Genomic DNA, 26312 nt, shown 5'->3' with positions numbered 1-26312 from the left:
AAGATGTCTCCAATTATTTTGAAATAAAAAGTTAAGAAAAATACAGTTCAAGGAACTCAGTGAGATCACCTAGAGGCAGGGCATAGATAGGGTAAGAAAACTCAGGACAGAACCTTGGAGCGCACCAACGGCTCTGGAAGTTCAGCAGAGGTCGAACAGCCAAGCGAGACTGAAAAACAGAAGGTAGCCAGAAAGATAGGAAATTCAGCTATTTGTGCCACCTGCCAAGGCAACAGGGGGTTAAGGGACATTTTATTGGGTCCAGTCCTTCAGACAACCTAATCAAGACATTTCTCAGATATGCACACACACAAACTGGCTGTCGCCCAGGCCTCTCCTGCTCTCCCAGATGCAATGGTTCAGCTCTGCTCATGTGTGGGAGGACCAGAGCCTTGCCGCCCAATGGTGTCTGCTGTGGGGACGGCAGCTCTTTTATTCACCTGGGGAAAGAGGGAGGTGAAACAACCAGGGACAGATCTCAGTGAATGTGCACAACAATCCTAACATTTTATGGAGAGGGAAACAGAATGAGAAAATTCAAGTACTTTGTGCAACGGACGTGGCAAAGTTGAGATTCAAACTCAAGGCCTTACCTCTTAAGGTCATGCTTTTATACTCCCGCACGCAGTGAATTCCCAATACCACTAAGAGATCATTTAGTTTCTAGAGCTGCTAGTCAGTGTCTCCACAAGGGTGGCAGTCACTGAGTAAAGCTGCTTCTCACGAAAGGGTTTAAATCAAGAAAATGAAGTCAGACACAAGAGACAGACATATATCTCCCTGGGTACTCTGAGAGTAGGCAAGGGACACAGCAAGCAGGGCAAAGATCTGGGACTCCGTGCACGACCAGTAAGACACAGATGGGTCAGCTACTCTGAGTTCAGTTCCTCAGTGACAGGGGAAGGGGCAATTTGCCAAGACCTGCCTAATACCTGTTTAAACCCTTTAATGGGGCCTCTAGAGAGGTTAGAAGAGACTCTCTGGACAAAACACAGGTGAGGGCAGGGGAGCCATGCTGCAAGCAGGGCAATGAAATGGGTGATGAAGACTGAGCTCCTGGATACTGGCGGCCTGGCCTTGACCCTCCTGAGACCTACAGGATATGGAGCTGGGAGGACAAGGGTTTTGGAGGAAGCATCTGCAAAGAGCCCAACAGACAGTGAGTGTTGTTAGAACTGAAAGATCTCTTTGACTAGAGTGTAGTAAGAGGTGACAGTGCAAGTCTGGGGACAAATAAGGTCTGGGCCAGGTCTGCAGGACCCCGTCAACCACCTTAAGGTTTGAGTTTTATCACGAGAGGAAAGGAAAGACGTTAGAGTTTGCTAACTTTTTAAACACGCATGCACAATTTAATCACTCTGTTGGAAAATAATTGTAACCACTGTCAACTCAGTTATCCGAGATGAACATTATCCCCTTTTGAAGGCCAAGACTGAGTACCGAACTACTCTGTCCCCCGGTCTCCAGTGCAGGGGTTCCCAAACTGCAGCATGCACCAGAGTCCCAGGGTGGGGGGCTGTGAGCACGCACTTTGCTGAACCCTAACCCCCAAGTGTCTGAGTCAGTAGGTCTGGGGTGGGGCCTGAACTCTATTCCTTCCAAGTCCCCGAGCACCGTGACCACACTTGGAGAATCTGGGGGGAAAGTAAGAGATCTGTGAGGGCAGATGTGTGAAGACCCACCGAGCCGCTTAGGGTCTAGGTGGTACCCAGAAGTGGCCAGGGTGCAGGAGGCTGGAGAGGGGGGTTAGAGAAGTGGAGATAAAAAGAGTTAAGTCAGTGACAAAACACGATTCAAGGAGTTTTCCCCTCTAGTAGAGCCTCTGTTCCAAGGTACTTTTCTACTCATAAATAAAAAAAGAATATTTTTTTCAAAATCAGCAGTTTAAGAATATTAAGCAAAAATCATGCACAGTGCTTTTAAAAGAGTGGCTACAGGGGCACCTGGCCGGCTCAGTGGGTAGAGCATGTAACTCTTAATCTCAGGGTGGTTGAGTCCAAGCTCCACAGTGGGTGTGGAGCATCCTTAAAATAAAAAAATAAAGGGGCACCTGAGTGGTTCAGTTGGCTGAGCATCCAATTCTCGATTTTGCTTCAGGTCATGATCTCACAGTTTGTGAGATCAAACCCCGTGTCGGGCTCTCTGTGCTGGCAGCACGGAGCCTGCTTGGGATTCGTTCTCTGCCTCTCTCCGCCTCAAATGCTCTCAATATAAACTAAAAAAAATTTTTTTAATTAAAAAAAAAAAAGCTACAGCCCTACTTCCCTCAGTTATCTATCCCTGAAATAAACCTAACCACCAAGCCTGCGCTCCTGTAAATAGACACCATCAATTACCTGGTGACAGCTACCAGACGTGAAGGCAAAATGCCTCAGAGGAACTGAAAGTCTTCCAAAAAATTCGCTTTGCCATCTTTAACCCTTCTTAGTAATAGAAATGTCAAAACTGTTTTTTTTCTTTCTTTCTTTTTAGGTCTGTTTTTTAAAACCGAACATACTGCAAACTTACCGAAGCTAAAAAATCAAGTCAAGTTGTCTAGGGCTGGCTCCTGCTGTGGAAAGAGCACTGAACTGGGAGTCTGGACACCTGCATTCCAGTCGTAGCTCAAGCACAGACTAACGGTGTGGCTCTGAATGAGTCGCTTCTACTTTCTGTGCTCAGTTTATTCTATAAAAGTATAGAGTTGAACAGATGATATCTTGGTCTATTTTACCTCTGAAATTTTCACTTCAACATCTAAAGAAATGAAAAGCATTATCATGCTGTCATGTGCACAAGATCCCCCAGAAAACTAGAGTTCAAACCACACACGCTTGTGGGATTCTTTTACCTTGCAGGCGTGCTGATTACACAACTTCACAAAGGAAAACCAACACGGATAAAGTACCAAAGGAACGGCTCCGGGGGAGCGCTCAGAGGAAGGGAAACTGATGTTGTCTTTACCTTCCCAGGCCACACTGCCCTCCAAGATGAGCCCCAGCTCAGCCAGAGCACCGCGTTCTGAACATCATCATGAGCAAAAGTGAAACAAATCAAACACCGCCTACAATACTCTGAAGTTCTTCCTACTACCATACCTTTTCGAATTCCCAAACAATCAGGTAAATTTTTTTTAACTACTGGTAAAAGCTGCCATGCACTTACTACTACACTTGCATCAGTTACAAAGTGTCGGTCAAATCTGGCCCGCAGCCTGTTTTTGTACAGCCCTTGAACTAAGAGAAGGTCCACATGTTTATGTAATTAAAAAAATTAAAAATATTTGTTGACAAGTGAAAATGATATGAAATTCCAATTTCAGTGCCTATCAAGTTTTATTAGAACGCAGTCATGCTCATTTGTTTTGTCTATGGCTGCTTTCTTGCTATGACAGAACACAGGAGCAGCAGAAGTCTCAAACATGTTCCATCCGGCCCCTGATGGAAAAAGTTTGTGACCCATAAGTTATACTACAACATGTATACCCACATCATTCTAATCAAACTTCCAAGGGTTATTCGATTATAAAGGACTTAAATGTAAACCATGAATAGGAAAATCCTGAAAAAGCAAAAAATGATCATGTGGAATTTGGAGTTTTCTTAAATTTTTTTTTTTTCAACGTTTATTTTTTTGGGGACAGAGAGAGACAGAGCATGAATGGGGGAGGGGCAGAGAGAGAGGGAGACACAGAATCGGAAACAGGCTCCAGGCTCTGAGCCATCAGCCCAGAGCCTGACGCGGGGCTCGAACTCCTGGACCGCGAGATCGTGACCTGGCTGAAGTCAGACGCTTAACCGACTGCGCCACCCAGGTGCCCCGAATTTGGAGTTTTCAATGGACAGAGAGAATGCTGGCAGTGCCCTCTTGGGAGTGTGCATCCAACATACGGCTTTCAAACCCAGAATGAATGACAGCCCCTCGATCTCCCTGACTTCTGCCACTGTCTAAAAGAAGATGAGAAAATCTACAGAGCAAAATACTATCATTGGAAAATACATCCAGGAACCAGAAAGGGGCTATGAAGTTAGGAAGTGTTTCCTGATGTCAAAATCTTGCTTTCTGATAAACATGTCCATACTTTCTGAGCCAAAAATAACTGGGGGAAAATGGTCTGAATAGTCTGTGTGTGCCCTGGGAGTTTCTGAACTTGGGATGCACTAAAGAAACGTGAGATTTGTTAACTGTGATGCTCACAGGTCGAGACTTCCATAGAGCCAAGGCTCAAACAGGTTAACAGATGTTCCTTCTGACGGACTTTTGATAAACGGAGTTAAAAAGACAAGAATTGGGGCGCCTGGGTGGCGCAGTCGGTTAAGCGTCCGACTTCAGCCAGGTCATGATCTCGCGGTCCGTGAGTTCGAGCCCCGCGTCGGGCTCTGGGCTGATGGCTCAGAGCCTGGAGCCTGTTTCCGATTCTGTGTCTCCCTCTCTCTCTGCCCATCCCCCATTCATGCTCTGTCTCTCTCTGTCCCAAAAATAAATAAACGTTGAAAAAAAAAAAAAACAAGAATTACTTAAAAGCTTAGAGGTTTTAACAAGTGGGTTACTGGGGCTGCGAAATCTGGGGATCAGGGTTTCTGGAACGGTGAGGCTACCTGCCTGGAGCACTGTCATGCCATAAACATTAAATAAATTTAGTATCTTGATGTCCTATTTCGCAAGAAGTATCTAGTCCCCCGTCAGCTTCTTAAAAACACATGGACTATTAAAACTTGAAGGATAGGGGCGCCTGGGTGGCTCAGTCGGTTGAGCATCCGACTTCAGCTCAGGTCACGATCTCAGGGTCCGTGAGTTCGAGCCCGGCATCAGGCTCTGGGCTGATGGCTCAGAGCCTGGAGCCTGCTTCCAGTTCTGTGTCTCCCTCTTTCTCTGCCCCTCCCCTGTTCATGCTCTGTCTCTGTCTCAAAAATAAATAAAAAACGTTAAAAAAAAAAAAATTGAAGGATAATGGCAAATAAATGTGTTAATGACAACTAGGTCACATACTCAGTTTTAAGACTTGCACATATGTTGTAAAGACACTTTTATATTGCTTTCTGCTAGTACAACTCAGACAAAAGGGGCACCAAAGCAAAGACCAGTTGCGTTCACAGGGCCTATTCAGGAAAGATTGATGCTCTACCCTGGGTTTGAGCACTCACCTCTTTTCCCCCTGCTCTTCTTTATTCAGTTGCCTTCCCTCAGGTCAGAAAAATTCTCATTTCATTCAGGACTGGCTCATCAGCGGGTCTCCTCTTTGGTGCCTTCCCCTGACAGGTGATGTATTGATATGCACAGATCTCCGCAGCCTTCCTACTTCTTTCACAGGCCAATATGTGTCCCCCAAACTGCTAACATCAGAACTCACTCCTACTGTAGCACTTATGAGCTCCAACAATGTGGGACATGAATCGTTTTTTGGTCAAATGTGCAAGAGAAAGACATGAATGGCAAAAGCAACAGACCCAAGAGGCGCCGGGGTGGCTCAGTCAGTTGAGCGTCCGACTTCAGCTCAGGTCACAATCTTGTGGCTCATGAGTTCGAGCCCCATGTCAGGTTCTGTGCTGGCAACTCAGAGCCTGGAGCCTGCTTCGGCTTCTGTGTCTCCCTCTCTCTCTGCCCCTCCCCCGCTCACGCTGCGTCTCTCTCAAAAATGAATAAACATCAAAAATAAAAATAAAAAACGAAGCAACAGACCCTTGATGTGCTAAGTAAGGCTACAAACCTTCACAGTGATGTTTCTTCACACGACTGCCTCACTACTCATTAAACTATTGCAGCAAGCAGCCTGAGCTGTCTGTTTAGGAGACAATGCAGTTGGTGCAAAGTGAAAGAAAGGTAGTCTTTGAATCCTCAAGTTCCTATTTTCCTCATTTTCCCTTAGTGCTCTTATAGCTCCCGTCCTCTGAGAGTAAATCACGAAAGCCAGAAGAAGCCTATTACTAGATCTATTCACAAACTTCCCCACATTCACTAGTCTCTAGAGTGAACGTGAAATGGAGGAAATGCGTGCGTGAGCCTGTTGTTGCGGAGGAGAAACCAGGGGGCACTGCCGTGCACATCTGCCCCACCTGGACTGGCTGACAGTACCGGGAGGCTGGAGGCTCCGAGCGGGAGACGCGGCAACAACAGGGGAGACGGGGTGGCCGCCAGCCTCCTTGTCAATCAGACACTTAAGCTTCAAACGAGAAAGATTAAGAGAGAAAAGCCTAAATATATCAACGTCACTTCTCACGTCTTGGCAAACCACGTTCTTTCCTCTGTTTCTCACAAACACATCAATCCATAAGGCGTATCCCTTTAAAATAATATTTCAGTCTGAACAGGGAAGAACTTGGAAGCAAAGAATGGTCTCTGGAAGCCGTGTAACTGATGAAAATGTATTTGGTAAATAGGAGACTTCTGAAAATGAGGAGTCACCAGATTTTTGCTTAATTTTTCCTTTCCTCAAAAAATTTTTTTAAATTTTTAATGTTCATTTTTTGAGAGGGGGGTGAGGGAGGGAGAGAGAGAGAGAGAGAGAGAGAGAGAGAGAGAGCGCGCACGTGTGTGCAAGAGCAAGCCAGGGAGGGACAGAGAGAGGGAGAGAGAAATTCCAAGCAGGCTCCACGCAGTCAGCACGGAGCCTGACTCAGGGCCTAAACTCATGAACCATGAGATCATGACTTGAGCTGAAATCAAGAGTTGGAGCTCAGATGACTGAGCCACCCAAGCGCCCCTTCTTTCCTCACATTTTGAGTGGAAATGGGGAGTGGGAGGGCGGGGAGGGGGAAGGGAAGTATGTAGCTAAGTATGGCACATATTATCTTACAAGTGTATAGCTAGTAATTTCTGCTGTTACCAGCTGCTCAGGGAGTGTGATGTTTATTGAGAGACAGAGAGAGAGATAGGGCACAAGCAGGGGCAGGGGAGGGGCAGAGAGAGAGGGAGACACAGAAACTGAAGCAGGCTCCAGGCTCCGAGCTGTCAGCACAGAGCCCGACGTGGGGCTTGAACTCACGAACTGTGACATCATGACCTGAGCTGAAGTCAGAGGCTCAACCGACTGAGCCACCCAGGCACCCCCGGGAGTGTGATGTTTAGAGAAAATGTTCATCACAACAGCAAAGAGGAAAAAAATCCATGTTAGAGAAGCAGATAAACATGTAAGTCACAGCAGAAACCACGTTAGTTAGGTACGTGCAGGAGAAAACTGGCCTTCTCAGAGAATAGATTTGCCCACAACTTTAAGATAGACTTCCTCTCATATAATACAAATCATACTTGTCTTCTTTCCTCACGACCATTATCTTCTTGAACAAAAAAATAATTTTCAAGGTGAGAAAGAAACCAGAGGACTGCATTCACATCTGTGCAAAATATTTACTCCAGAAGACAAAAAAAACTCAAGATCACGGTACACAGCAGTTATTTATTTAAATACTTGAAAAGTTCGATGATGGAAAAAAATAGGTTTATCATGAGAGTTTATATTCATTAGATTTACTTTACCATTTACAAAAGTGCTGCTTCTAGGTTATCCTAGCCGGATGGAGAACGGTATGACACATGCAGCTATTGTAAGACACTAGAACAGACACAGCCACTAGAGAATGATGTACACACTTTGGGAAGAAATTCCATAGTAGGAATGGTGACTGTTTATTTAAACTAAAAACATTGATAATATACAAATCTTTTTTTCTCATTTGATTGAAAGGGCTATAAAATTCAACATACAGACAAAGGAAGCAACATAATCATATAGGCAACGCCTCTGCTAATTGCCAGGAACTCACTCCTTCCTTAAAGAAGCACTTCAACACTCAGCTATGCAATTTTCTAGACTGCACGATGGCTTCAAGGCTGACCTACCATGAGTGGCTGAAGGAGAAGTGTAAGCTGACATGACTCATCTGTTTTTAAAAATGGAGAGAAAATGGCCAATTGTGCCTCGTATTCTTTGAAGAACCCAGAGGGATCATTCTAAGTAAAATGTGAAATAAATAAGTAATCCATGAGTAGATACAATCTCTGAGCTTAGACCTAGGAGAATGAGCCAACTGAACACTAACAATACCATGTAGAAACGTCTAGAAACATCATTTCTAGAATTCAGTGTGGGAGACCATATCTTGCCTGAATATGTACATTATTTACAAAATATTCCCTTTTGGCCTCTGAAATTTAGCCATTTTAGTTTGGCTGTTAAGCTGTTTCTTTCCAATGCCAGTCAATACTGCAGTTATAACTATCATTAAAATACTCTTATGCATGAATTACAAATATTAATAAAGTAACTCTGCATGTATAAATATCTCAATATTTCTAGCAGAATTTAAAGCATACATAAATACATAAAAGTATTTGTTTTTGGTGGGGCCAGTATTTTTTTTTTTTTAATCATCGCTGTTTCAACAATGCTCTGTACATTGCAAAACCCAAAACTGCAAAAACAGTAGCACCAAAACTTGCTCGAAGCCAAAACGTGGAGCTCTTGAGGTCAGCTTGTGTCACGTGCCTGTAGTTAGAAAATATAATTAATGTTCAAAACATGATTAGTATGAAAACACCAATTATATGAACAGTCTACTTTTAGGGAAGTATTAGCACACTTGTCAGGCTAATTGCATACAGTAATGCTTACCAAAATCATTTATCCATGTAGCCACATGTACATTGTTTATATCATCATTATCTTACGATATAATGTAGACATTAATAAAGACAAATGTCTTTACAACTAGCTACTATCTGGGAGTAATAAACATCTAAAATTGTGTGTTTTCTTCACATGGGAAATGGAGAACATAGACAAATCAACCTACCAGTTTTTAATACCACCACAGTCCTTCAAAATGAGAGGTAAAACTGAGATCTCACAATTTTGAGAGTCAATTTTATGGGACTTAATATACAATCTCCTGTCCCCGGGAATTGAAAGCTATCTTGTAAGCAGTTAAGCGACAAGTGACAATACTTTTCTAAGAGCATTGCTTAAAATCAACTTTGGGGACACTGAGCCCCATAAAAATTTACCCAAAAAATCCCAAAGGGGATGGGGAAGGTTTACCAGCTCACATTAATCTGGTTACTGCTGATTAAAGAAAGAAAATTTAAAAAAACAACAAAGAAAAACAACCCTGATTATTAGACAGGCAGTGACAATGGTACCAACCAAAGGACATAATGAAACAAGATGGACTGAAAGGTAAATGACGTAAAAGAAGCCATATTGTGCATGACAAGAACAGGGACAGCCTGTACCACAAACTGAGTTTGTGAGCATGCTCAGTTAATAACACTGCTAAGCACCGTCAAGAGTCTCAAGTATGACAGCTTACCATAGAGAGGATAAAGCTTTAAAGCAAAGGCTGGAATATTTTATTCAAGTATCACTGAAGTTTGAGTTAACTGAACACAATTGAGGAGATACAGAAAATTCAGAGAATTAGGAGTTTAGAGAGGCTGTCTAGTTTAGGTTATTTTACAACTAAGTGAAACAAACAGATTTGAAGCAAAAGTCAGACATCATTAAAAGACCAAGACACTGACATATGCAAAAGAGTTAAGAGCCAAGAATATCAATTGTACAAAACTACTTTGCCTCAGCAATAGTCGAAGGGTGACAATCAGATTAGTTATCACAAAATGCAACCTGCGCATCTCTAGAAACAGTCTGTAATACAAGCCAGAGTGCTCCATGCTTATCACCATGGCAACACAACACACAGCACTCCCATTTCTTATCCTCCCCAGTTCCTAAAAAATAAAAATAAAAATCACTCCTGACATAAGTATTATTTTACAAAGCAAAGTGGTAACACAGGTTCATTCCACCTTGTGAGTTAGTTCTTCCAACAGGCAATGCTTAATTATTTATTTTAAGTTAGGGGAAGAAAATTCTTCGGTTTCAGTTTTTCCAGTTGGAAAAACTCCACCAAGGCCAACCCACTGGTTGGGGGAAATGTTACCTGGCTTCAAGAAAAAGTGGACCATGAGATGACTCCATGAAGATGGAATCTTCTACAGAGCTGACGGCGTGCACCTGGTGAGTAATACTGCCTTCGTCGTCTGCTAACAGCATGGCACCCCACTCAGCTACCCGGGCTCTTAACCTTTTATATACACATGCACACAATTTGCAGTTCACAGCAGAGCTCACAAAAGTGGGGGACTGAAAATAACATCTCTCAATTAAACATCGCACACACAAATTGAGTCGCCACCATAATAGGATGCATCTCATGCTTTCTATATTTAAATAAATATATCCTGTAACAAATTGCCCAACTTAAAAAAAACACCTATCTATATGTACTTTTTAAAAACACTCACGTACCAGGCAAGGAAACCTAAGGCGGTTATATACAGTATCTATATATCCCTTAGAGGCTGGTCTTGGTTGACCCGAAACACTAAGGGAAGCCCTTGAAACCAATACCAAAAGCAGTATCTGACAGTTATGTGGTGACCGTAAGTATTCATTCAAAATGAGGCTAACAGCTATTAGTCATGAAATTTACTGAGGCTTCTAATTGCAGACTACCAACAACTGCAAACATGCATCTGTAAAAAATCAGGTCCAACATCCCAAACTCATAGACTGTAACAGACCTACGATGAGAGTTTCAAAGTGCATAATTCCAAATCAATTAGAGATGCACAGAATTTAAAGTGAGAACACTGGCTACAAGTGCATTAGAGCTTCTGCTTCAGCTTTGGGCTCTCTGTGATTTTTTATTCATCTTTACTGATGGAGGATTAAAAAAAAATGTTTACATTCATCTTTTAACTTGGGCAAGAGAGGGGTTAGTATTAAAGCTAGCTGCCATCACATTAAAATCAGTCACAATGATTTCTCATAAACATTTTTTCAAGTATGGAATCTGTTTTCACACAGCTCCTTTTTTTGTATTTTAAGAAAGTATTCCCTACCATTCATGACATAATATATTCTGACTTTACTGCTTGGTTTACTTTTGCATGTCAGATAGTAATTATAGTGATTATTATTTTCCCCCGACTATAGTATAGCCTCCAACAGGCAGAACAGCAGTTCATACTCCTGTATGACAAATAATATAGATACATACTCTAGATACAGCTAGTTTAAAACTTAAGGCAACTATTAACTCATAAAATATGCTTCAATGACTCCATAACGTTATAGTGGTTATTTAAGACACTTTTAGACATGAAAAGCTACTTAGACACCCATTTTATGCCTTTAGCATGTGCTTTTAATAGCTGCCCTAAGCAGGCTCTCCATCTAGGAGAAAGCATTTATACCGGATGGCACATTTGTCATTGATTAGCTGACTGACAACACCTGACTAGAGAACAGTATGAAGATCTGAACTGTATTCCAGAGTATCAGCACTGGGCCACATTTGTCATTTCAGGTCTCAAGCAGAAACGGAGTAATGGTTTCAGAGAGTTGCTTCCTACTTCATTTCTAAACTCAAGCAAAAATAATCCTTCCACAATTCAAAAGTGTAATCCTTTCAAAATGACTCACCTAAAATATCATCTTAGAATAAATTATAATATCTTATGGCATACTTTTTCTTTCTTTTTAAAGTTTATTATTTTTTTTACTGTCAAAATACAATATACGTTCATGATAAGATATGAGGAAAATAAAAGAAGGAAGAAAAAAATCACCTAGAGTCCCATCACTTGAAGCAACTGATTAAAATTTAGGGTACTTCCTTTTAGATTTTTTTCTGTGTGCTTCTTACATTGCTGCAAATACAATATGTATAATTTATATACTTTTACATCCTTTATATAAGGACTTTTTCATAATTCCAGAAACATCATTTTAGACAGCTTTATTATACTCCATTCCTATGGGTGGCCACCTCCACTACAAAGTGATCGATATCCTTCCATGTAAGATTTTTCTCCATATTTAGTGGTTTCCTTAGGACAGACTTCCCAAAAATGAGTATTACAGGGTCAAAAATGAGTGTGCATTTGTGTGTATAAAGATTCTTTTTAAAAATACCTACTGATGTACCAGAATCACATTTTCCTTCTCTGTGTGGAATAATTTAGTTCAGCAGTATCTCTTTTTAGAATATAAGAAATCATTACTAAATACTAGAATATAACTTAGTTAATCATTTGAAGCTTGTCAGAGCTTCTAAGCTCTTAGGTGGAAAATTCCTGCATATTGGATGCTGGCTTTCTGCTTAGAAGTGCTGAGGGCCCATATGTCAATCAGATGACAAGTGCTACTTTTTCTTTTTTCTTTTTTTCTTTTTTTTTTTTTACGTAGGCTCCACACCCATTGTGGGCTTGAACTCACAGCCCTGAGATCAAGAGTCACACACTCCACTGGCTAAGCCAGCCAGGCCCTGCTACTTAATAAGGCAAAGAGGAGGAAAGGTTTCAAACGTCAGGCAATAAAGACTTAAATGAAGAGGTGTTTGTGTGAACAATCACATAAGGCATATAACAGAATGACCAAAATTCCTATGTATCTTTGCACAGAATGCCTTAAAGAAGGCATACAAGATACTTTTGATTCACTCTGCAATTTACTGCGTATATAAGAACATGAGGTGAAATCTTTATTGGTTTAATGTATTTAACCAATCATAAAGGGAATGTTATCAGCTGCAATATTTAGGAACAAAACAATCAAACTCTAAAGGGCTCAATGGAATTAAACCCATTCTAGCTATTCCCAAATAGGGTACTTTTAATATTTTTTATAACGTGTCATGGAACTTTACATCTGGGGCATAAAAACTCTATTGCAAAGACTTAAAGTCTGCAAAAATTAGAATTTAAGGAAAGGGGAGAATTCAGAACGGTCAAGGTATCAATTAACCTTGCCTGGGATTGCAGGCTATTATGAGGTGGAAGGAAAAGTTCAGTAGAACACAGTCAAGAGCAGTAGCACTAGGAGATCTGCAGGAAGAGCAGTTCCAGCCAAGTACTTCTCAGCACTGCCATACAGCTTTTCAGAAATAAGTGTGGATTTCCTAGCTTCTGTTTTTCTCATCTTACCATCTGATCCTTTCCAAACCCAACTCAGAGGTGTACAAATGCAGCAATATTAATGTACTTTTAATTTCATAATTCTATCCACTTACATATCTCAAGTATGAATTTTTAAGTTAATACTTTGAAACAGCCTATTTAACTATACTGTGTGTAACCTAGTTACTAGGGCTCAGAGATATCACATATAGCTTTTTCCTAGTTGCAAAAACATATCTCAAATTGAAAACTGTACCGAGGTCACCAAAACTATAGTTAAGTGTTGTGTTTTTAAATATTTCACTCTTGGGGCGCCCGGCTGGTTCAGTCAGCTAAGCATCCAACTTCAGCTCAGGTCAAGATCTTGCGGTCCATGAGTTCGAGCCCTGCGTCGGGCTCTGTGCTGAGGGCTCAGAGCCTGGAGCCTACTTCAGATTCGGTGTCTCCCTCTCTCTCTGCCCCTCCCCCATGCTCACTCGTTCTCTCTCTCAAACATAAACATTAAAAATAAATAAATAAATAAATAAATAAATAAATAAATAAATAAATAAAATATTTCACTTTCTTCTTAAAGTCTTCTGGGCCTCTCTGCTTTTACTCCTCTTACTGTTTTGTTTGTTTGTTTTGCCTAGTGAAGTATTTTTTACATTCATTCCTAATAATAATGCCATTACTCTTAATAACAGTTTTAACAATGACAATTCTTCTAACTAGTAGGCATGAAATCTTTTAATATATTTCTCAAAATAGGTTAAGAAGTCAAAATATAGTATCCAACAAAGAAGAACTGCAACACAAATCATAAGAAAGCTGTTAACTGAGCATGCCTAACATACTTTAGAAAAGGACATAAGTGTGCATCAATGTCAAGAAATGCTTCACCAAGCATTAGAAGAACCAAAATTTATAGATGATCGTAGATACATGGGAAACACATAATATCTACATGTTAACTACTGACACTTAAAGATCAGAATAGGCAAACTCCACCTTGTGGCGTCCTTTAATATTCTAACAATATGGCAAAAAATTTTTAAATGTACAAGCAGTGGCTTCCTTAATGAGAATCTATAACATAAGCTCCTGTATAATTTTAAACATAAGACTATGTATCCTAATTAAAAGAAAAGCCTTTTAGGACCTTGATACAGGGGGACACAGAGGTTTCATATGAAGCTCAAATAGGACAGACTTTCTTGTATACAACATCTTACTGTAACATAATATCCTAAGCACTCTTACATTCCCAACAGAACCTCTCTAACATTAAGGAGCAACTTAGGTGATTATTAAAGCAATATGGGCAAATGTCATTAACAAATGGCTTAAAATAAATGCCACATATACCCAATTTTAAAAATGCATCATTACTCAAATACTCACTGTGAACTATGTAATTGGTCGCTAAAGTATAATGCTGCTACTAAACTTAAGAAGTAACATGAACAGGGGCGCCTGGGTGGCGCAGTCGGTTAAGCGTCCGACTTCAGCCAGGTCACGATCTCGCGGTCCGTGAGTTCGAGCCCCGCGTCAGGCTCTGGGCTGATGGCTCAGAGCCTGGAGCCTGTTTCCGATTCTGTGTCTCCCTCTCTCTCTGCCCCTCCCCCGTTCATGCTCTGTCTCTCTCTGTCCCAAAAAAAATAAATAAACGTTGAAAGAAAAAAAAAAAAAGAAGTAACATGAACAAATAATTTATGTGGCTAATTCAAATAATAAAATGGGATGAAAGAATCCTAAAACCAAAATTGTATCAAAGAAAATTGCACCAAAATAATAAATTATAAAATAAACAATTTTGATTACATTATAAGCTGGGAGAAGTGGGAGGATTACATTCAGAATTCTAGCTGGGACAGGGATTGAGAGAAGTTCAAAAAATGACTAAGTGACACAGACAGACAAATTGAACACCTAAAGGAAAGGACAAATTAAAGTTCACAGCACACTACAGTACAGTAACATCCTCATGCAAAGTAGGAGTCTTCTGAAGTCAGAATAATAAATACGTAATAACTAAAATCCTGGGTAGTTCAAACCAACAATCCAGCTCACTCCTACATACTCATTTTAACACTTTCAGGTTAAAAAGGTCTTTAAAAATTAAAATATAATCAGAAGGTATGTTTATCCCAGTACCAATATTTGAAATGAAAGCATTGCCAAAGATTAAAGTCATCTGACCACATGTTAGTCATCTTCCAAATGTATTTAAATGCAAATAATCCCATTATTCAGAAATTCTTCTAAAGAAAAACAAACCTATCCAGGTCAGAAGAGTGAGACCATAGTTATCAAAGAACAAAGTTATATATCAGACACATAGTTTGTTTAACACTTTTCTCACATCTTGAAAAATATATATATATTCGATTACGTTAAAAAGAAAAAAAATTCTTGGGGCGCCTGGGTGGCTCAGTCGGTTAAGCGGCCAACTTCGGCTCAGGTCATGATCTCATGGTCCGTGAGTTCGAGCCCCGCGTTGGGCTCTGTGCTGACAGCTCAGAGCCTGGAGCCGTTTCAGATTCTGTGTCTCCCTCTCTCTGACCCTCCCCCGTTCATGCTCTGTCTCTCTCTGTCTCAAAAATAAATAAACGTTAAAAAAAAATTAAAAAAAAAAAAAGAAAAAAAAAAGAAAAAAAATTCTTACTACTTTCTACTTAAAATAATGCAGTGTCAGTAAATAAGCTCAAAAAAAGGGGAGACAATATTTACTGGCCAAAGACAGCTAGGGAAAAAATGGATAATTTCAGAAATGAATCTGTGGGAAGAGCCTGAATATAAATGGTTAGGCTTAATAAAGCCTCTCATGATGAGGTTTCATAGCACTTCCTTTTATGGTATGAGGGGCTAAGGTTACTGAAAACATAACCAAACTTTAAGGAAAAAAATTTAATAACATAATATTTACTTAAAGGCAGGTCCCTATCTTCATCTTTATATTTTGCCCCAGCTCACAGAGGATTCTGTCTAAAGCAGGTATTTAAGTATTTGAATAAATCACAGGGACACGGGCAGGTGAAGGCAGAATGTGGCCTCAAACATGGACTATTTCTAGAAGTGACTTGTTTCAGCAAGCAACATGTTTACAAGCACACTAAAACAAGGCATTAATTTGAGACCAACACGTATGTACCCGAGTTTAATGAACATTTAATGAAACTTGTTGCTTGAATAAAAATTTCAAAACTACTCTCTCACAGTTCTAAACCAAACACGAGATGTGGCAGATCTCTGAAACCAAAGACTTAAGGCTCAGTGTTGAGTGACACTCCTCCTGAACTACAGTGAAAAACTCTTAGATGACTTTTACCCAATTAGTCAATCCTCCTTCTGCTTTTATAACTTTAAGATAGATCTAGCACGATGAACCAATTGTGACCAACCACCAAAGGTTGCCACGACCTGAGAGATGGGAGAGAAAGGAGGTGACCCCATAACGTGTTCAGATTCTTGGTGAAAAAGGAATAGGATGTGGTGAGGGGGGAGGGAAAGAGACATTTTCATTCCTCAGGTGTACCTTTTTTTTTTTCTTGCCTGGCCACAGCTTAAGACTGACGTTGCAAGCTGGTGGCCTGTAAGCACGCTTTGTTCTGATTAGCACTTTCCAAGATTCAAATTTAATTGCCATTATTTGACCAGCAGGAAATTTCACATAAAAACCCTGATTTCTAGGGTCTCACAGAATCAGAAGACCTGGCACACCCAGCCCGGACAACAACAAACGGCCCGAGCTGGGTTGTGGCTGCCTCTTTTCGCCAGGGCCTGTCACAGTCCCTGTCACAGTCCCTGCGGCTCTTACTTCTTTTACTTGGTCACCTTCGTTCGTTCACATTGCCTGTCCAGACCCTTAGGCACTTAAGTTTTGGGCCTCTACCCCCACCTACCTTACCTACACCCTTTTGTAAACTAGGAGAAACTTCAGTTCAGAAGCCCTAAATGTCCACTGCACTTCCATAAAATTCCAGGAACCAGGAAGGAGTTCTCTGAAAGGTACTCTGGTTTTCCTCTTTATCTTTTTCATTTATTCCATTCTTGGTTACTAGTTGTCAGTGATGTATGCTGACATTACCATTAAGTTACTTCTAGTTTGTAAGTAGATAGGACAAAATGTACTGATTTCTCTTCAAAGATCATTGTACAGAGTAATTTACTATAAACAAGCTCATCCATTAATATACACCCAACCTATTTCATCTGGAAACTGACTAAATCAACCCAACAATAAAATTGTCACTAAAGGTGCGGACAATGTATCAATCTGCAATTATGGACACTCAAGATCTTCCAGAATAAATAAAATAGATGGTTTGTGATTAGCAATTATTAGGAGCTAAGGCGGGTTCAACAAGAGTAAGACACCAAATAGATGTCACTTCCTATTCAGGTAAAATGACTACACTGGTAGGTCAGGGGCATGTGGTGGAAGTTACATATTGACTCCAAAAAAGCCCTCCGTGAAATCTCTTGTAAGGTAATAACAGAAAATGTATACTGGATAATAAAATATTTTTAATTTACAGAACAGTCTTTCCCCAAGAATTTTAAATCCGTGTCACTGGCAAAAGAGTTTTCCAGTGGAATACTTTTGGGCTTGCTGGCTTTGGCGCCCTCTCTCTCTCTCTCCAAGCTCCGGGTATTCAACATTATTTTTCATCAGTAACTTGAAAGATAAGACATATCTACTGAATTTGCAAATAACACAATGCCGAGAGAGATATATAATGGGACAAATGACAAAAATAATGTTTGAAATGACTGAGCTAGAACAAATGGATCAAAAAGAAGAATATGACATTTAATAGAGATACATACGTATCTGTGTTTAGATTCAGAAAGTCAACTAAAAATGTCAAATACACAATTAGAGAGGAGGGGACACTGCCTTAACAGTACTTCATATTTAAAAAATCTGATTTCCATTAACCCCAAGATTAATATGCATCAACAATGGGATGGGGCTGCTAAAAAAGTTAACTCATGCAGCGGGCAGGTGCTGTCTTAACTGTGGAACAGGCCTGCCCACTGTTCTGGACTTGCCCCGTCACACCTGAGGCACTGCTCTCCATCCTCAGTGGCACCTCTTTTAAGAGGAACTCTGGAAACCTAAAGGGCTTTCAGATGAGAACAACCAGGACTGACGAGGTCACTAAACCATCTAATTTAAGAAAAGGCTGAAAGAAATGGGGATGTTCTACCTGGAGAAGAGAAAATTAGGGGAGACATGATGGCCGTCTTCAAATGTCTGAAGGATTGTTATGTTGAAGAGGGAGAATAGTCGTATGTTGTTCTAAAGGGCAGAACTAAAACTAAAGGAGAGAAAGTTATAGGGAAATCATTTTAGTTAAAAAATAAAATTAAAAAGCAAAGGCAAAAGCAAAAGCAAAAACCCTCTCCAATGAGGAAAGCCACCAGCAGATAAGCAGTACTCTCCATGGGAAGGCTTTCAGGAAGGCATTCTAATGGGAGGTTAGGCCAGATGAATTCTGGAATCTCTTCCAACTCTACCATTTCTAACACCGGAGCTCCTGAATGTTGTTTGGTTTGAACTAGCCTTGTATTTTCTCAGTCTCCATGAGAGAATCTGTGTCATTACTTTACAAGAAGCCATTCGAAGGACAGAGGCAGAACTTTACCACCGAAATAGTGTGGCGGTCCCTTCAAAAGCAGTCACCTGAGATGGCTGCATTCTTATTCCAGAGCTGCTAGTGCTCAAAATATCATCAAAACTCTTTTTAGAATGCCTTCAAGATCAGTTTCTGACTCACATAAAATACAGTCTCATTGTTTCATAGGCACATCTACTATTTTTGCTAGTGGACACAACCTATCCTACTCATTCGGTACCATCAGAGCCTAGCCTTTGTTGAGAGTCCAGTGCTAAACCAAAGAATGGACCCATTTCTAACCAAAATCTGTTTAGCTTCATCATCTGTCTTAATCAAGCCCAGCTCCTGATAACAGCTGAATGTCAATTTCAGAACACTCATTCATCTTCAGACACAAAACTTTACAGTAGATACAAAGTACACAGGCTCTTAAGTGTTCACAAAATGTCAATCTGAACAATGGAGGCATAACCAGAATATGAATATACCTTCCAAGTTCATCACTCTAAAGGAATGTCCGTATCTTATATTTTTGTTTTTCTTTCCTTTTGAAAAAGCACATTACTTTCTAGGCATACTTCATGCTTTGGGCTCAATTATAAAGACCTCAAAAACTAGTTCTACCAATCCTTTTTTCTTTCCCATGATATTCCTTTGAATCCTTAAAGTTGGCTATTATCCTCATTTCCAGAAGCCATGCTCTTTCAAATAAACATTCCAGTACTTATAATAGAGAATTTTTTTTTAAACCCAAGATACTGTTTTCATTACTATGGTTTTAATTAAGTTATATTAGTTGAGCATAACATGCATAACATTTGGGAACAACGGGTCTGCTCCTTACCACAAAAATCCTAAAATAATTCTACAACTCTCAACCAAAAGATTGTAATCTCCCTATACATATTATCCTCTAATATGAAAAATACTTTAACTTCCTTCATGAAAAAGAAATTCAAAATCTTGTAAGTCCCCTAAAAACACTGTCACCACAGTAAGTATTTTAGTGGAAGTTAGTTGGGCATCAGTTGGCTTGTTGTCTTTGTAGTGAGTAGATGTATAATAAATAGTTATCAACTTTTTTTCTTTTGTATTTTAACAGAATGCCTGGTACCCAGTAAATAAAGTTAAGAACCTGTTAAGAACTGCAGTGAAGATTTTGTTCTTTACAGATTGCAGCAAGTCTGAGTTGAGGAAGTTCTGACAGATGCAAAATGTACACCTGTTGCAGGTGCACATACAGCGTAACCGGGCATGGCTGCGAAAACACACAGAAGGACAGGAGTTGAGTTCTTACTTACAAATATGGCACAAGTCAGGGTGTGCCAACTTAAAAAAAAAAAAAGATTTAGGCATAAGCAACACTAAGGAAAAGGACAGTGTGGGGCATGCTAAAGTTGTGCAGAATTCCACGTTTACCAAAAATATAATAAACAGCAATAGCTCCCTCCTCCCTCCCTAGAGAAAATCTAAGGAAAATCAGCTAACACTTTTGGCTTTTTTTGGAGGGGGGATGGAATTATTATTACAAGAGTTTTAGTGGAATAAATATGCACAGCAATAGATGGCACCCTCATGTAAATTAATAAAAAGAAAAACCGAGTAAGCCATAGCACCCACCGAAAAGACACAGTTTGCTAGCATTTAAATAACCATTCCCTTCTCCTCCTCCTCCCTCAGCATACACACATGCCTGAAAACCAGGAAGGAGAAGAGCGACAAATACACAAAAGAGTCAAAAGACGAGTATATTCAACCCTGAGGAGATATGAACAACATCGTCTTTAATTCATCAAGCACCTTGGCTCCCAAAGGAAACCAAAGTGCTTCATAAATTTCCACTTGAACAAAATATAGGGTTGATTTCATCTGCTACTAAAACACAGCAGCTGAGTATGACAGTATGAAACTCCGGGTTCAGGATGTAAAAATCAACAATGGGTTCGATTGATTTTAGAGATGAAATTTAGGGAGACTTTCTGGCTCCTTTCTGGTTGAGTGGAGTGATACTAGTTGGTACAGGCACATGGGGCAACCTATTTCACCTCCGTCCTAACCACCAAAGTAGGGGGTCTTCAATGACCGCTCGGTGGTCAGAGCCACTCAGACACACAAAGCCATCACACCACCCTGAAGAGGCACTGGCGCAGAACCTGCTCAGAAGAGTGCCACCTGATGAATCAATGCCATCACTTCCTGTAACACCTGAACATTTTTTTTTAAAGGCTTCTCAGTCAAAGGACTGGCCCAATCTGACTTGGCTGAGCTTGTGAGATCTGATGAGACCACATGGCACGGTGGCATGGTTGTGGAGATTAGCAGCATCCCAACAATGCCTAATTCCCAACATGAAGAAAAACAAGAATTAATTTTTTTTAAAAAAACTCTTACAGACTCAAGACATTCCTTTCAAAAACCTGACTTGCGATGATGAACATCTCAAAGCTACTAAGTTGCTGCCAGCTGTCATACTGGAATCCGTCTGTTATTTTATAATTTGACTCTTCAACATACACAGGCTCCACCCACCAAAAAGGAGAGATGCAAAGTATGCTTAGCAACAGGGAGATGCTTCATGAGAAGTAGTTTGGGAGTCACCATCTAAGCAAGTGTCCCTGTATGTACATTTATCATATACACACACATACACACGCACACAAATTGCAGGAAAATGTTTTAAAGATGCAGCTCTGAAAACACTGTCACAGCTATCTACAAGATTAATATAGCGCATTTACATAGTAAAACAAAACCAAATATAAAAAACACCACTGTAATATACAGTTAGGCAATAAGCCGGACCAAGCAGTGCGTTTCTGGATAATTATTAATGTTAATTCTGGCAAGAAAGGAGATCTGGTCATCTATAAGAAAATGTCAACAAAATCCCACAGAAGCCGTAAAGAAAAAGTAACTTACAAAGCAGTTTTTAGAAAGACCCAGATTTTTCTCAAATTCTCTATCCTATCAGGGTTGCCCGTGTCTCGGGAGAGTCTGTCTCTGTAATGATCCTCTCTGTAGATAACATACACGAGAGTTTTAAAGCAAAGGTAAAACATAAATAAGGCTTTGTTTATCTTATAGCAATAGGAATGACTTGTCTTCCAATACAAATAGAATTTCAAGGGTTTGCTGCCTTTTTAAAAACGTATTAGTTAACAGAATAGCAGTTAAGTTGACTCTGACTTGAAAAATCTGCACAAATTAACACCTTCTGCAAGACTTCAGTTTATAGCCATGTTTGATTATTACTCTATTTTATATCCTAGTTTTCTTAAGAAAATTATTTAGAGACTAAATTAATAATAAATAGATTAAGCTAACGTCCTGAGAAACGCACTGCCTGAAAAACTATCTTGTTACACAACAGAATTATACACACACAGTACTTGAGGAGAATGCCATTAAGAACCATGCACTTCTAAGGCAGTTAGTAAGCTATGAAGATGTCCACAGTTATGTGCTTATGCATATGCATGTATAGATATACAATAAATGTACATAAAATTCATGGCTCATTAACACTTAATGTAAAACATTTATATAGCAGGAATTCCAATCACAACTACTTTTTACAGCACTTAAAAAAGACATTATAGTCTGAACTCAAACATATCTATAATTTAATATAAATTCATATGGAAATGTTCATATGGAAATGTCCTAAAAGCATAAAGCAACATGATGCCAACCCCATTTTATTGCAGTAAGACTTTATTTTTTTAACACTGGGATTGGGGCTGAGTTTTATTGTACTATCCTATTAAGATAGTAACAGCCTGTTTAAAAATATACAAATACTGTCAGAAGCACTGTTTATGTAATTTTATTATGGCACCCAAACCAAACTCGCATTTATTCAAATTTGTACCTTCTCAGAACAAAGTCTCTTTCTGTTGCTGAACAACTTTTATGCGACAAAAGTTTGCCTTCATGGCTAATAATGGCATGCGATGTTATTATGAACCATGCAACGTGAAAATGATGGCAGAGCAAGTACTTACGGGTACATGGCCATTGTTGTCAATTTAACGAAGATATCTTTACTGGGTGCATCAGCAGTATTGCAAGTGAAGGCTTGTGGTGGAGGCATTTTGTGTTTCCTGCAGAAATCAGCAGGTGAAATACTATAGTCTTGTTTAACTTCATGCAGGTCTGACTTTGCAGCTACGATTAAGCAAGGTATTCTGCTGTCCATGAAGTGTTGCTATGGAATAAAAAATCAAAGGCTGATGACAAATTTAAAAAATCACTAAATTTAATTAAATGTGTACTAAAAATTATCTCTGCCTAGGCAAAGCACAGCTTCAAAGAGAAAGTAAACTAAGAGGCAATGATTGGCAGTGGTCTAGAGCAGTCTCGTAATAAGACCAGGGCCAATTCTCTTAACACTGGTAATAATACAAACCTATAACGATTCTTCAGATTCATTACAATTTGAAAAAATATACATTTTATGAAAAAGATACCATATTTTGAAATGAGAAATCCATCTAAATTCCTCTATCCTAAAGCACACTATTTTCATTTCATACATTTATGCTTCACAGTTTATTTTTTTTCACTATTTTCATTTTTTATGTACTGCTAGTCCTTAAGCACATGCATTTATAAACTTTTCTGTAGCTTCAAGTTATGTTGGACATAGCCATTTAAAAACACAACACTGAGGGGCGTCTGGTGGCTCAGTCTTAAGGTTAAGCATCTGACTTCCGCTCAGGTCATGATCTCGTGGTTCGTGAGTTAGAGCCCCAGGTTGGGCTCTGTGTTGACAGCTTAGAGTCTGGAGCCTGCTTTGGATACTATGTCTGCCTCTCTCTCTCTGCCCCTCCCGAGTTCACATTCTGTCTCTCTCTCTCAAAAATAAGTAAAAACATTAAAAAAAAAAAAAGCAATTAAAAATATATATAACACTGACTCTTCCATGTTTTCAGAATTCAAAATCATTACTTTCAATAGCTGCTTAATATTCTGCTCTGTTATTTTATCTTAATTTGGTAAACCACCCCTTATTGTTAGACATCTGGATTATTTCTAGGTTTTTTTAAAAAAAATTTTTTAACGTTTATTTATTACTGAGAGACAGGGAGAGACAGAGCATGAGCATGGGAGGGGCAGAGAGAAGGGGAGACACAGAATCCGAAGCAGGCTCCAGGCTCTGAGCTGTCAGCACAGAGTCCCAACACAGGGCTCGAACTCATGAACCGTGAGATAATGACCTGAGCTGAAGTCAGACACTCAACCAACTGAACCACCCAGGTGCCCCACTGGTTTGTTTTTGTAATGTTTACTTATTTTTGAGAGAGAGACAGAGAGACAGATTGCGAGTAGGGGAGGAACAGAGAAAGAGAGGGAGACACAGAATCCAAAGCAGGCTCCAGGCTCCAGGCTCTGAGCTGTCAGCACAGAGCCCTACACAGGGCTCAAACTCACGAAACGTGAGATCATGACCTGAGCCGAAATCAGAAGCTTAACCCACTGAGCCACCCAGGCGCCCCTCTAGTTTTCTTTTTTTTATTAAAAACAATGCTAGAATAAATTCCTTTATACATATATTTTTTACTCCTATTGCATCTTTGTGATAATCTCAAAGTGACTGAGGACTTTTCAAGCCTCTGGTTATTCCCCTTGCTCTATTATTACTATTGGTATAACTCACTACATATATATATATATATATATATATATATATATATATATATATAAAACCCATGTGCATTTTTTTTTTTTTTAAGATTTCATTTTTAAGTAATCTCTACACTCAACATGGGGCTCAAACTCACAACACTGAGATCAAGAGTTGCATGCTCTATCGACTTAGCCAGCCAGGCATCCCTCCTTGCATATTCCAAACAGCCAAGAAGACCTTCCATTAATGCAAAGGTTCTTTTTTTTTTTTTTCTCAAATGTTTTATTTATCCTTGAAAGAGACAGAGAGACAGAGCATGAGTGGGTGAGGGGCAGACAGAGAGGGAAACACAGAATCTGAAGCAGACTCCAGGCTCTGAGCTGTCGGCACAGAGTCTGACGCGGGGCCCGAACTCACAAGCCGTGAAATCGTGACCTGCGCCGAAGTCAGACGCCCAACCGACTGAGCCAACCAGGCGCCCCTAATGCAGAGGTTCTTAAGTAGGAATGCCCATCAGAGGCACATGTGGAAAAAAAATTTTATAATACATGTGTCTCAGACTGTACCACCTCAAAATGAAACCAGAACCTGTAGGGATAGGACACAAATATACGTATTTTTAAAAGCCCCGCAAGTGATTTTCTTGCATCTCCCTGGTTAGAAAAACATCACATTACAATTCCATTTAACTCCATATAAAGTTAAACTACATTATCGACCAAAAGAACAACAAACCTTAAAAATCCTAGCACAGTATTCAAAGGATTTGGGGTTACTGACGTCATACACCAGGCACACAACATCACAAATGATCTCAGCCTCAGTTAGAAATTCCGATTCTGAGATATCATGCAACTTGTAAAAAGAGAAAGATAATAAACATTAATATCATAACAATGTTTACTTCAAGTCATGTGTTATTACTGCTTGACTTCCAAATAAGAAAGTACTAGTTAAGCATAACTTTTCAGGCTATTTTTAGAGGTGGGAAGTGTAGATAAATAAGTGGCTTCTGATTTTGTGGACTGAAAATGGTAATTAAGGTTTTACAGAAGTGAACATTTAGCTAGTGACCAATGTGTGCCAGGAAGGCCCTTTACACACATTCTCTATACAGATTAGACAAGCTATAGAGATTAAGTCAACTGCCCAATATAACACATCTACCAAGTTATCAGACCAAACTTTGAGCTCAGATGTGATTCCAAGTCTCTTCTCTTTTGAACAGACTACAGACCACCTTTTCTCCTCACCAATTAAAAAAAAAAAAAGCAAAAACAAAAGCAGAGCAAAAGACTCTTTAAGGTCATTTTGTTTGACTTCACTGCCTACTCTCAATGTTTATTATAAAACCTCTAAAGAAATATCCCACCTATAATATGACAATGATCTAACTAGAGTAAAATTCAGTACTATTGAGTTATATAAGAGAGTGTATCTTTGATGAGAGGAAAGGGGAGATACAGGGTCAGAAGCAATTCAATATACTCCAAATAAAACACTACTATAGCATGGGTATTCAGAGACGTGAAAGATATCAATTTGCAAAGAACAACAGAAGAATAAAAACAGGAAAATTAACAGCCAGCTACATTCACAGAGTACCCAATGAGTAGAACTAAACTTATAGGAGAAGAATGAGAGATAAACCAGGTTTAATAAGAAACTGACAAAGAACTTTTATCATAAAGAGGAAAAACTGTATAAAATTCAATGTGATCATCTGTCTGGCAGAATAAATAATTTCCAAAAAGAAAAAGAAAGGAAATGAACTCTTTCTGGTATCTATTATTTGTTAGGAGCTCCTCATATTAGCTAACTTAGTAAGAAACTCAGGCTCAGAGAGAAAAAGCCACTTGCCTGAGGTCACCCAGCTAATCAATGGTGGACCAGGGCTCCAACCAAAATATGACTGGATCCAAGAAGAACATATAATCTTTTACTACTGTATTTCATAGTATCTTTTCAGTCATATACTTCTTTCATCCGTTTTTTTTGACTAACACATTTGGTAACTATACTCCTCCCTGCTAAATAGATAAAACTCGATTCAGAGTATAGATAAACTACCAAAAGCACCCACAGTAAGTTTTCATATTGATTTCTAGTCAACAGTAAAGGAAGAAACATTTTTTAAAATA

At 39.6% G+C, this 26312-nt stretch overlaps 1 protein-coding gene across 7 annotated transcripts in view; it reads right to left on the bottom strand.

Moving 5' to 3' along the window:
- Nucleotides 1-7352: 7352 nt before the first annotated feature.
- RHOT1 (ras homolog family member T1) overlaps nucleotides 7353-26312 on the bottom strand; it is a 76315-nt gene continuing 57355 nt past the window's right edge. For 3 of the 7 annotated variants that reach the window (XM_047832296.1, XM_047832293.1, XM_047832300.1), the window contains exons 17-21: nucleotides 24907-25026; nucleotides 22547-22749; nucleotides 21462-21557; nucleotides 19678-19800; nucleotides 7353-8461 (exon numbers count right to left, since the gene is read on the bottom strand). In XM_047832296.1, the coding sequence (XP_047688252.1) occupies nucleotides 8344-8461; nucleotides 19678-19800; nucleotides 21462-21557; nucleotides 22547-22749; nucleotides 24907-25026 (660 nt within the window). In that variant the 3' untranslated portion in view covers nucleotides 7353-8343. Of the gene's footprint in view, nucleotides 8462-16530; nucleotides 18243-19677; nucleotides 19801-21461; nucleotides 21558-22546; nucleotides 22750-24906; nucleotides 25027-26312 lie in introns of those variants that run through there. The other 4 variants (XM_047832295.1, XM_047832297.1, XM_047832294.1 and 1 more) reach the window with 4 other exon arrangements.

This window comes from Prionailurus viverrinus, chromosome E1 (genome assembly GCF_022837055.1).
Source record: "Prionailurus viverrinus isolate Anna chromosome E1, UM_Priviv_1.0, whole genome shotgun sequence".
Taxonomy (NCBI): domain Eukaryota; kingdom Metazoa; phylum Chordata; class Mammalia; order Carnivora; family Felidae; genus Prionailurus; species Prionailurus viverrinus.
The sequence above is the reverse complement of the archived record's forward strand: the minus strand, read 5'-3'. Positions and strand labels throughout refer to the sequence as shown.